Source organism: Narcine bancroftii, chromosome 4 (assembly GCF_036971445.1).
Source record: "Narcine bancroftii isolate sNarBan1 chromosome 4, sNarBan1.hap1, whole genome shotgun sequence".
In the NCBI taxonomy this organism is placed as follows: Eukaryota; Metazoa; Chordata; class Chondrichthyes; order Torpediniformes; family Narcinidae; genus Narcine; species Narcine bancroftii.
In genome coordinates this window covers 198384797-198397774 of record NC_091472.1, presented here as the reverse complement: position 1 = coordinate 198397774, position 12978 = coordinate 198384797, and the positions used below count along the sequence as shown (strand labels likewise).

Sequence of the window (12978 nt, the reverse complement as noted above, 5' to 3'; positions counted from 1 at the left end):
ATCATTGTGTCTGTAATCACATATTCAAAATTGCTTCCTTCTGGTAATCTCAGACTGTTTCCCAATTTGTCCTTCAAGTAGGTTTTCAGTTGGTGGTATGCAGACCTCGTATTGTGAGTTATATTATATTTATCCTTCATTTGTTCAAAAGATAATAATTTATTTCCCAAAAAACAATTTTATATTCTTTTGATCCCTTTTCTCTCCCATTCTCTGAAGGAAAGGTTATCTATTGTGAAAGGGATTAGTTGATTTTGTATCAATATTAATTTTGGCAGTTGATAATTTATTTTATTCCTTTCTACGAGAATCTTCTTCCAAATGTTGAGCAGATTGTGTAATACTGGTGAATTCCTACGTTGCACCAATTTTTCATCCCACTTATAGAGTATATGCTCAGATATCTTCTCTCCTATTTTATCTAGCTCTAATCTGGTCCAATCTGGTTTTTCCCTTGTTTGATAAAAATCTGATAGGTATCTTAATTGTGCTGCTCTATAGTAATTCTTAAAGTTTGGTATTTGTAAGCCTCCTTTTTTGTACCATTCTGTTAATTTATCTAGTGCTATCTTCAGTTTCCCCCCTTTCCATAAGAATTTCCTTATTATTTTCTTTAGCTCCTTGAAGAATTTCTCTGTTAGGTGAATTGGTAATGATTGAAATATGTATTGTATCCTTGGGAAGATGTTCATTTTAATACAGTTTATCCTTCCTATCAGTGTTAGTGGTAAGTCTTTCCAGTGCTCTAAGTCGTCTTGTAATTTTTTTCATTAATGGCTGATAATTTACTTTATATAGATGGCCGAAATTATTATTTAGTTGTATATCTAGGTATCGAATTGCTTGTATTTGCCATCTAAATGATAATTCTTCCTTAAACTTTGTGAAATCCACATTATTCATTGGCATTGCCTCACTTTTATTTGTGTTGATCTTGTACCCCAATACTTCTCCAGATTCCTTCAATTTCTTATGTAATTCTTTTATTGATATTTCTGGTTCTGTTAAGTATATTATAACGTCATCACCAAATAGACTGATTTTATATTCCTTCTCTTTTATTTTTATCCCTCGTATTTTGTTTTCTGTTCTTATCAGTTCTGCTAGTGGTTCTATAGTTAACACGAACAGTGAGGGAGATAGTGGACATCCCTACCTTGTTGATCTGCTTAATTTAAATTGGTTTGATATATATCCATTTACTGTCACTTTCGCCAATGATCCCTTATATAATGCTTTAATCCAATTAATATATTTCTCTGGTAGGTTGAATTTTTGTAGTATTTTGAATGAATAATTCCATTCTACTCTGTCAAAGGCTATCTCTGCGTCTAAAGCAACCACTACTGTTGGGGTTTTGTTTCCTTGTACTGCATGGATTAAGTTAATGAATTTATAGATATTGTCCATTGTTCGTATTTTTTTAATAAATCCAGTTTGGTCTAGTTTTACTATTTTTGGTACACAGTCGGCCAATCTGTTTGCTAATAGTTTACCTATTATCTTATAATCTGTGTTAAATAGAGATATTGGTCTATACAATGCTGGTGTTAGTGGATCTTTCCCCGTCTTTGGTATTACTGTAATTATTGCTGTTTTGCTTGAATCTGGTATGTTTTGTGTTTTTTTTCAATCTGGTTCATTACTTCCAGGAGTTTTCATTGATCTCCATTGGGTTATATTTAATTTGTTTGTCCTTTTTCCTTGATGCAAATACCGTTCTTTTAGTTTGTTCTGTCTTAAGCTGCCACGCTAGTATTTTGTTCATTTCTTTCTCCTAGCTCATAATATTTCTGTTTTTTCTTCATTATGTTCTTCTCACCTTGTATGTTTGCAGTGTTTCATGTTTTATTTTCTTGTCTGTCAATTATTTCTTTTAGTTGTATTTTCCTTTATTGCTAATTGATCCCAAGATCGTGTTATATGGCGAGCTCTCCACTGGCCACCGTGACAGAGGTGCACCAAAGAAAAGGTACAAGGACTGCCTAAAGAAATCTCTTGGTGCCTGCCACATTGACCACCGCCAGTGGGCTGATAACGCCTCAAACCGTGCATCTTGGCGCCTCACAGTTTGGCGGGCAGCAACCTCCTTTGAAGAAGACCGCAGAGCCCACCTCACTGACAAAAGGCAAAGGAGGAAAAACCCAATCCCAACCAACAAATTTTCCCTTGCAACCGCTGCAATCGTGTCTGCCTGTCCCGCATCGGACTTGTCAGCCACAAACGAGCCTGCAGCTGACGTGGACTTTTTACCCCCTCCATAAATCTTCGTCCACGAAGCCAAGCCAAAGAAGAATTCTTTTTCTGTATTTGTTATTTCCCTTTCCAACTGTTCTATTTCTCGATTGTAGTCCTTCTTCATCTTAGTTACATAACTTATTATCTGTCCTCTGATGAATGCTTTCATTGTGTCCCATGGTATAAATTTATTTTTCACTGATTCCGTATTCATTTCAAAGTACATTTTAATTTGTCGCTCAATGAATTCTCTGAAATCCTGTCTTTTAAGTAGCATGGAGTTTAATCTCCATCTATACATTCTTGGTGTGATGTCCTCTATTACCAATAACAGGGGTGAGTGATCTGATAACAATCTAGCTTTATATTCCGTTTTCTTAACTCTTCCTTGAATGTGGGCTGATAACAGGAATAGGTCTATCCTTGAATATGTTTTATGTCTACTCGAATAATATGAATATTCCTTTTCCTTTGGGTGTTGTTTCCTCCATATATCCAAAAGTTGCATTTCCTGCATCGATTTAATTATAAATTTGATTACTTTGTTCTTTCTGTTAGTCCTTTTTTCCAATTTTATCCATACTTGAGTCCAAATTAAGGTTAAAATCCCCTCCTATTACTATATTCCCTTGCGTATCTGTGATCTTCAAAATATATCTTGTATAAATTTTTGATCTTCTTCATTAGGTGCATATACATTGAGTAAATTCCAAAATTCTGAATATATCTGACATTTTATCATTACATACCTCCCTGCTGGATCTGTTATTTCCTCTTCTATTTTGATTGGTACATTTTTATTGATTAATATAGCTATTCCTCTGGCTTTTGAATTATATGATGCTGCTGTTACATTTCCTATCCAATCTCTCTTTAATTTCTTATGTTCCACTTCAGTTAAATGTGTTTCTTGCACGAACGCTATATCAATTTTTTTCTTTCTTCAGGAAATTTAACAGCTTCTTCCTTTTGATTTGGTTATGTATCCGTTAATATTTAAAGTCATATAGTTGAACATGGCCATTTCATACTTTGTTCATCTTTCTTTTCCGTTTCCCCATCAGCACTTTCCATGCGCCTCCTTTTCTAGTACTTCGAGGATCCATTTAGTTAAGAACTCTGCAAGATTCCCTCCCCCCTCTGTATTTTCTTTCAATTCTACTAATTTAATGTTTCAGTGTTTTGTGAAGTTCTCCAGGAAGTCCAACTTCCCCCATACCTCATCTCTTTATTTGAGGAGACTTTAATTCCTTGCTGCATTGTAGCAATTCTATCCTCCCCTGCCCACAATCTCTCCTCTAACTCTGTCACCCTGCCTATAATATTCACAAGGGCCCCTTCCATCCTAATTGTTTCTGATATTACGCTGGCCCTTTTATCCACTACCTTCTCCAACTTATTTTCCATTTTGGTTAGAGTCTGTAAAATGTCTCTTAAGGGGTGCTATGGGCCCTCATCCTCCCTTTCCTGTAGCAGCACAACCTTCCAACTTCTCCTTGCCTCGTGGCTGGGTCCCTTGTACACCAGACCTCCGCCATTACAGCCATCGCTGTCGCCCCGCCGAACCTTGTCTGGAACTCGACGGCCCTTGCGATTACTGCGATCGGTGTCCCGGTTGACCTCCTCCGCATCCTCATCGGAGCTTATTTGCCCCGAGCTCATGCTGCCTCCACTGGAGCCTGTCGTTCCCAGACTCGCACCGCTAGCGGACCCCGGTCATCGAGGAAACTGCTGCCTGGTGCACGAACTCACGAGCTGCGAAGGACAAGCAGATGTCCTCCCTCGCTCCTTTTCTGCTGTTCTAAGGCTCTCCTTTTCCCGTTTAGCGCTCTCCAAATAGTTTGACTATTAAATGACGGGGAAGAGATGGGTGAAATGGAAGGCAATATTCGTTTGAAAACTCGAAATAACACGCGTATGGTTCAGCTAATTCGTGTCAGAACATTACTGCTTTCCATGCGCACGTGTGTGTGTGTGATTGTGTGTGTGTTGTGCATTCGTATTGCACATGAATAACGTTCTTCGTTTAGTGTGAACACTTCTTCATGATTGTTACTGGTTTTATCCGTTCGAACTTGATTTCCCCACAGATCAGTTGTTCATGATTGCCTTTATAACTGTAGGCTTTTGCCTAATTATGTGCCTCAGGACGGGAGCAAAATCCGATGACAGCGTAGTAAATTGGATTAGCAAATTTGAAAATGAGAAAAATATTGCTGTATGTACAGCAACGAAGGGTTTTAAAGTTTACAGCGGGATCAAGAGCAACTGAGAAAATTGGCCGAAAAATATCAGATGGAATCTGCAGCAGACAAATGTGAGTTGTTTCGCTTCGGGAGGACGAGCCAAGGTAGAATCTACATTGTAAACAGTGGATCACTGAGAACTGAAGTGGAACATATGGATCTGGGAATAAAAACTATATAACTTCCTGAAACTATCATCACTGATAGATAAAGTTGGAAAGAGAGTGTGTGGTAACTTTACCTCCCATAAACAAAAGAGTTTTGTACAGGAGTGGGGATGTTATGGTGAAGCTGATTTAGAGAGGCAAAATTCGGAGTCGTGTGCGCTCTACTAGTCACCCACTCCAGGAAAGATATCAAAAAGTTTCAAAGGGATCAGAGCTGCACAAAGTTGTTCGCGAGATTCGAGAAATTGAGTTACAGGGCAATGTTTATCAGTTTACTACTTTATCCACAGGAGCGTTGGAGAGTGAAGGTAAATTTGCTGGAGGTGTGCAACGTTATGAGCAGAACAGACTGAAAAATATTCAAGCGTGAAATTCACACGAAATGTGAGGAGAGACAACAACGAAAGGATAGGGATTAAATGTGAAAGTAAAAGTGTATGAAAGAAACTTTGGGACGGCACGCTGTCACAGCGCCAGCGATTTTGCTCTGACTGCCAGGAGTTTGCACGTTCTCTCCGTGTCTGCATGGGTTCCCGCCGCGGGCTCCAGCTTCCTCCCATCATTCAAAAAATCGTACCATGTGTTCTAGCTCAATTGGGTGCAGGTGGCTGCACGGGCTTGTTGGCCGAAAGAGCCTGTTACCATACTCTGTGGCTGAATTAAATATTCATAATCATAGAGCAAACTTCTTTATTGAGAGCCGCTACATGAAGTGATAGGTGCGATCTCGATTTTGATTCGCATAAAAGTTTGTATTCATGCATGTTTGTGACGGTAAAGGCGTATTCTCAAGTTAATGGGACAATGCGAAATAATATTTTAGAACAGATTAAATTGGCCGAATGGCATGTTCGTGTGCTGCATGTTGGAAAACGAAAAAAAAAATTAAGGAAGAAGACTGTTGTCAAATCACGACATTAATCAGTTCACACAGATTCCCACGTTTCCTCAAATTAATGAGGGAGAGAGAGAGTGAACCAGATTGGGGGAGAGAGTGATGACAGAGGGTACGGGAGCGAGGAAAGACAATGAGAGATGGTGAGGAGAGAGAGTGAGGAAAGAGTCGGGGAGATGGTAGAGAGAGGGAGGAAAGGGGAGAGAGGGGAGAGAGACAGACGGCGAGCGAGCGTGAGCGTGAGTGAGAGAGGAGGAGATAGCGCCAGATTCGAAGCCAGGCAATAGCGTTATACTAACCGTTCAACAGGCAGTTCAACACTTTGCAAACTCCAAACAGTTTTTAGAACCTATTGCACTCTTTGTGGTAATACGATCATATTCAAAATGTACGTTTGCATCTTGCGTAAAAGAGGCTCCGACATACTTCTGTGCTGTGATCTTTAGAATACTGTAATAAATTTGATAAGTTCAATCGTTTGAATTGATTCTTTTATCATGGGCCATGATCCACAATGCAATATTAAAACATGGAGAACGTAATCACTCATCTTACCCTCTGTCATGTACAGAGCCTACGACCTCAAACCCCCCCCCCCACCCCCCCTCCGGTGCATCGGTTGTTACTCAAGTTTGGTGATTAGTGGGAGAAGGGGGACGTCGGATTGCCGCGGGGAAAGTGAATCGGGGACTTCGAGCTGCCGCCAGCAGCGAGGACCACTGTATGCAATTATTTGAATACAAAATATGAAATTCTACGGTAGTTTTAATTTTTTTTATCATATTTGCGAGTGGACATAATTCGTGTGGATCGTAAGACAGGGAAAACCTGTATAACGATTTCGTTGAATGAACCATTTGAAATCATTTTCGCATCATGCCTTCGTTGTAAACAACAGCATTTATTCCATATTTTATTGCGACCTTTAAGACTATTTTCCTTCGCAGACACGTATGAGGTAGCATATTTTGGTTGAGATTGCAGAATTTAGATCTCGGTGGCGAAGATGCCCACTAATAGAAATATGACGCCCAAATCCTTACATCCCTCAAGGTCTTCCCGCAGGTTGTTAGGGTAGTTAAAATGCCGACTAAATGCTAGGATTCATAAATTGGGCGCTTGAATTCAGGAGTAGAGAGGACATGTTACAACTCTACAAATATTTGGTAAGACCACACTGAGGTATTGTGTTCAGCTCTGGTCTCCTCATTGTTGGTCGAAGGAGGAAGCTATGAAGAGGGCAAAAAGGAGGTTTCCAGGATGTTGATTGATTTGTTAAACATGTCTTAAACAAGTTTTGGTTTTTTTTTTGAAAATTTTTTATTTTTTTATTTTCAAGTTGTTGAATAATCCTCCAGAAGATGCAACACGAAAGCCTGGACTTTTCCCTAAAACAGTAAAGAATAAACCAGTTCCAGGGCTTAATTCCAGTGACAATACCCCAGGTAAACCATCTTGGGTGATTCTGCATCATTGATATTTTTCAAATTTCAAATATTAATTAAAACTTCATTTCACTTTTTTTGCAGAGGAAGAAAAGAAAAATAAGAAATAAAGAAAGACAGAAAGCTGTAATCAATCAACTACGGAAATGATCGACCAGTCCCACAAAGAACATGGTGATTCCTCAGACAAAGTGAAGGAGAGCAGAGTTACATCTGATTGTTCGGAGTCTGATGTGGCAGATCTTTGCAAGGCTAAGACGAAAAATGAAACACGTAAACAGGAAAAAGTACCTGAAGAGTCCAGTCGGAGGAAACGCAAAAGAAATAGTCCCGAAAAGCTGGAGGCAGTGTCCTCTGTAAAAGTTAGAAGAATTGACAGAGAAAAAGAGAAGACAGACAGTGAAAAAGACATCAAAGGCAAGTCCCAAATTATTCCAATACTTACTTCTATTCTGTAATCCAGACCATGGTACAATCTTGCTTAACATTGGTATTTTAAATTGGTTATCCAGATCTTTCTACTGAAGATGAACATGGTTCAGGTGACAAGAAAGACAAATCCATGTCCAAAGGCAAGAGGAAACGTAAAAAAAAAGGCATAAAGATAGGCACAAGGTGGAAGAAGAGGTTATTCCTCTCAGAGTACTATCTAAGTATGAATGATTTTTTTTAAAGCCTTAGCCACTTCACAATAAATTGAATGTACATTGATGTTAAGGTTTCCTGTAAAGGTATTAAAGATTAAATTGGAAGAATAAACTCGCACATTGCTCCAGTAAAATTCAGCCCATGTTTTGTATATTTAATGTCTTAAACAAGTTTAGTAGAGCTGGAACATCTTTTATTTTACTTTGAAGCGTAGAGGGATGAGAAGAGACTTGATAGAAGCATTAATAAAGTGGACAGCCAGCAACCGATTCCAAGGGAAGGATCAGAAAACACCAGAAGACATAGCACAAGGTAAAGGGAGGGAAGTTTTGGGGAGCCATCATAGGTACTTCTTTCACAGAGAGTTGTGGGTGCTTGGAATGGTTTGCCGGGGAAGGTGTTGGAGACTGAAATATAGGGGAATTTTTAACATCGAGGGCCGAAGGGCCTCTGCTGTTCTGTATTGTTCTATGTTCTCTGTTCGTATCATAACATACTCAGCAATAGTCATTGTTATTAAAGTTTGTGGCGCGAATGTGCTTGACTTATCCTATTCCTTTGTAGGAAGTCTTCCAGTGATTGTCTCATGATGGAATGGACAGAATTATATCCTTCGGTTGTGTGAATGTATTTGAACCTTGTATCTTCGTCGGTCAACATGCTGTGCAAAATGAAATTCGTTTAGAAAACATGCAAGTTTGATTGATGCAGGAAACAGTGATGAATTCAGAATAGTAGTATTGACTCACGATTATTGCTGTCAGGCCATCAGAAACTCCTTCTTTTGTGAACTGTATGAAGAGAATAAAGTTCTCGTTTAACACTTGTGTTCAATGCCCAGTTTCACCAAGCGTCATGGAGACACATCCGGATAAAGTGGGCCTTGCTATCAAGGACAGTCACTTATCATTCATTATCATCGTCATCATTCATCTTATTGGTCCATATCGAAATGACGGTCATGGAAATCCCCAACTGTCTTTGTCCAGTTATCGATGCGGTGCACGTGGTAACATCGCCTACCGTCAATAAAACATCTTGTAATGGTTGTAACAGGTCAATTCGGACCATACGAGTCCATGTCCCCCAATTTACACCCAACACACTGCACGCCGGTAACATTATGAAGGGTGTGAGGAAACCGGATCCACGGAGAAAACCCACGCAGACATGGGGGAACGTACAAACTCCTTACTGGCAATGCGGGATTCGAACCCTGGTCAGGTCCTGATTGATGGCTCTGTAAAGGCCTGACGCTAACTCAGCCGTGTCACGATGGAATGATTTCCCTATAAACGGGATTCATTTTCTTCCAGAATTCTTCTCCGAATTATTCCTTTCATGTAGCCTTTGAGGCTTCTAATTGAAGCTGTGAAGTGAACATATTCCGCTGTATCAGGACTTTACCTGCTTTCCATGTCGTCATCTGTTTGTCATCATTTACATCCAAACCTCCAAGGGAATTGTGATAGCCATAAATATAATATCCTCGTGACGCCTAGAACGTTCATTCGGAGAGACTATCGACAATATAATTGGGTATTCATTTCAGTGAAAAAAACTATGCGCGAATTGTATTACAGTGTCGAGGTAATATTGTATGTCATCATCGCTTTCACAGGCATCCCCGGTAAGCGAATGCAGTAATTCAAAATATGGAAAACTCTACATGCGTTGTCCTTGTATGTTTTTATTGTTTGAGCTTATATTTCTCTGTTTTACCTTAAGCGTCACTATTGGAGAACATCATGGCGAAACTCGATCTATCACATAACTACATGCAAACATCTAGGATCCCGTAGCTTTAGATTCTGTGTTTAACTGCAGGAGATCGGTTATGCCAAAGCCTCGAAAATATTTTCATGTGCTTTAGTGGGATATCTTTCATTTGTTACCGGAGTTTATGTCAGGCAGCTCCACAAAGTATTACCGGGAGAGTTTATGGTGCTGGTCTGTTTGGTGGTGAGCAACGAATCAAGGCGCGGCGCAATAAAAGAAGGGACTCAGAATAAGACACAAGCGCAAAGTTTTACAGAAACAGTGCACGTCTGTCAGTGGCACCGTCTCAATTGTTGAGGTTCACTTTCTTTGTGTCACAAACTGGTGTTCAATCGCTGCCATCAGTGGTTGTATATTTTTGGCATCGTCTAGCACTGCAGAAATACACCTAGTACACGATTACCTGATGATAATTAGTGTCAGTGTAATAAGTTACTCAAGGTGGGGAATTCTCGTCAGTGGACTTTCCCACTTATCAAAAGCGTATTTAACTGGAAACTGGGCCACTTTAACTTCCCATTAAAACTTCCTTGCCTTCTGTAACAATGGTGAGTTTCAGGAGCGTGGATAACACTGTGAGCATTGGTCGGACCTGGTGGTTAGGTTCCATCAATCCCCAAAAGAATGGTGGGGCAATAAAAATAACATTGTCTTGCGGGAAGAGAGGAGTGTTCTCCCTCGAACTTTCAGCATGAACTACTAAAGGTTGACAGGTTGAACTAGTTTAGACATTTTAATATTGACAGATTCCATCGCTCACCCATTACAAACTTTCTCGTTTATTTCTTTGGAAAAATGTATCCTGTGTTATGAATCGGAGAGTTCGTGTCCAATTAACAATAATTCCGCATGTTGTATTTTTTCCAGTGAACGTTATGGCGATTGCAATTCTTTCTCGGGGAAAATGCGGCCTCTGCAAATGCACCACATTCTACCTGGTGGCCATGGCAACGGCAGATCTATTCTTCATCATCCTTGAGGCCATATTGTTTCGAATCAATGATCGTTATTTCCATGTCAGCTTTCTGTATATTACCACTGTGTCCATTTTAAGAGTTGTCTTCATGCGTGTTGCTAGGGACTTCTCAGTCTGGTTCACAGTTTGGTTCACCGTTGATAGGTTTATCGCCATTTGTTTCCAGAAGCTGAAAACTAAATATTGCTCCAGGAAAACTGCAGTTTTAATTCTATCAACATCCGGCGTTGTGTTCATTCTGAAAAACATTCCCTTCTACTTCACAGTTGAACCTGGTAACGTGACCGACAATGTTCCCTGGTTCATTGTTGTTAAACCAAGTTACTATACTGACGTGGCGTGGAGAGCATTTGACTGGTTCGATACGCTATTAACTCCACTCATCCCATTCACTATAATTCTGTTGCTTAACTCTCTGACAGTCCGACACATTATAATGACCAGTCGTGTCCGTAAAGCGCTGAGGGGACAGAGCAGGGGGGTCAACCACAATGATCCCGAGATGGAGAGCAGGAGAAGGTCTATGGTTTTACTCTTCACCCTCTCCGGCTGCTTCATCATCCTGTGGGTGACTGCGGTTGCACATTTCCTCTATTATCAGATCACAGGAACAGGTGGACAGTGGAATGATTCAGAATATATATTTTATGAGGTTAGCTTTTTGTTGAGTAATCTTAACTGCTGCACCAACACGTTTATTTATGTGGTGACACAATCCAAATTCAGGGAACAGTTGAAGAGCGCATTAAAATATTTAGTCACCTCAATATTACATTTTGTCCGTTAAGTGTCCCAGGCTGTGGACTCCAGAGATTTTCGCATTCTCTGTTGCCCGGTTTTCACTTCCTGGAGTTAGTGTCACCATCCACGAGTGGACATGATGCAGTATCGATGCAGCAAACAGTGCTGGAATATCCGCGAAATTTTAGGAAATGTCCAAATACGCCTGTCGTGAAGATCTTCTCCCCAGAGTGACTAAAGACACGGTCATGAGGCCCCAAGTGATCGTGGTCAATGATCGTATTCTCCCAGTGACCTTGGTCAATGGCACCCTGTCTAGAGTAACTGTGCCCAGGGGACGATCGACGTAGGTGACAATGGTCAATGGCTCACTGCCAACAGAGACCCTGAAATAAAACTCCATGTAACACTACCCACATCGACTGTGATTTACATGCCTCTGCCGGTTTCAATCTGATCAATGACCTTTTCACACATTGACGGAGGTCATTGTGCCTCATTCCATCGTGATCGTGTAGATGATATCTTGATATATTTAACGCAACCTATGCTGTCGTTGGGGAATCTACATGCGAGACTGGAAAAATATGTTGAATAATGAAGATGTAAATGAATTGGGATAAGAGCAAAATATTGCCCTTCGCTGGAGTGTACTATTAATCTTATATATTGCGACATTCAAGTGGTCTGGTCGAATTATTTAGGAAATATAATAGATGATCATTACGGTAATTTATATGAATTGAATTATTTACCTTTATTGTCTAAAATTAAATACTATTTAAATCGGTAGAAAGATTTACCAATAACGTTTATAGGACGAGTAAATTGTGTGTAAATGAATATCTTTCCCTGTGTACAATACCTTTTTCAGTTTATTCCTTGCAGAATTCCCCTAAAATTATTTTTAAAATTTGAATGCTTTGGTGAGGACATTTTGTATGGAGAGGGAAAATGTCAAGGGTGTATTTGCAGAAATTGACTTGGAAATATGCTTTATGGCGATGGAAACTTCCTCATTTTCAAAATTATTATGAATCCTTGCAAATGAAATGTATTAAAAGAATGTTTGATGTGGATAAATCCTTGGTTTGGGCTACGATCGAATTGTCCCAGATTAATGAGACGAGAATCAATTATTTTATTTATAAATAGAATTCTCAGCTTTTACAGAGTTATAATTAACTATAGCTGAAATATTTAATAGAATTATGGAGTAAGAAGAATTAAATTATAGGTACTGAAGGTAAATTTTCAGCTAAAAATCAGAATAACCTTTTTTGTTTTTTATTAAATAATTAGAGTTTGAAAATGTAGGAACAGAGAGGTATGAAGTTTGTAGAGGATTGTTATGAAGCTGGGTATTTTATTTCGTTTCAAAGAATGAAGGAGAAATATGGAATACCTTCAAATACCCTGTTTACTTATTATCAGGTTAGAACCTTAGTCTTACATAATTTAGGGCATATGCTACGGTTGCCTAGGTGGTCTACATTTGAAAGTTTACTTACTGAAGGGTGTAAGAAGGGATTTATATCTGAGATGTATGCTATATCACAGCTTAAAATCCTTTAGCCGGATCTTTATAAAACTAGGCTCCGATGGGAAAAATGCCTGTCGATATCGATTTCTCAGGATGACTGGATGAATATATGTGAGGACTAAAGTAGTGAATGCAAGATTGGTTCATTAAAATTTTATACATCAGTTATATTTAACGCCTGAGAAGTTAAGGAAATGTAGTTTTTTTTTCTTCTTTTATGTTTAAGGTGTCATAAGTAAGTTGGTTCACTTTTGCATTCTACTTGGTGGAAACTTTTTGGAAGAGAATTAAGGAATTTTT

The 12978-nt window shown here is 39.3% G+C and overlaps 1 protein-coding gene and 1 long non-coding RNA gene across 8 annotated transcripts in view; one reads left to right on the top strand and one right to left on the bottom strand.

Moving 5' to 3' along the window:
* The window catches only part of LOC138761442 (la-related protein 7-like), a 16816-nt gene extending 3838 nt beyond the window's left edge, over window positions 1-12978 (top strand). For 2 of the 7 annotated variants that reach the window (XR_011356323.1, XM_069933587.1), the window contains exons 2-6: window positions 6886-6991; window positions 7076-7408; window positions 7504-7644; window positions 8204-9269; window positions 10286-12978. Coding sequence is in view for 6 of the 7 variants with exons in the window: in XM_069933587.1 (XP_069789688.1) it covers window positions 9056-9269; window positions 10286-11181 (1110 nt within the window). In the remaining variant the exon portion in view is untranslated. Of the gene's footprint in view, window positions 1-6885; window positions 6992-7075; window positions 7409-7503; window positions 7645-7848; window positions 7952-8203; window positions 9945-10285 lie in introns of those variants that run through there. The other 5 variants (XM_069933582.1, XM_069933584.1, XM_069933586.1 and 2 more) reach the window with 4 other exon arrangements.
* On the bottom strand, window positions 7768-8821 carry LOC138761443 (uncharacterized). Its single transcript, XR_011356324.1, has 2 exons — window positions 8389-8821; window positions 7768-8300 (listed from the first exon to the last, which is right to left on the bottom strand). It is a non-coding gene; the product is annotated as an uncharacterized lncRNA (long non-coding RNA).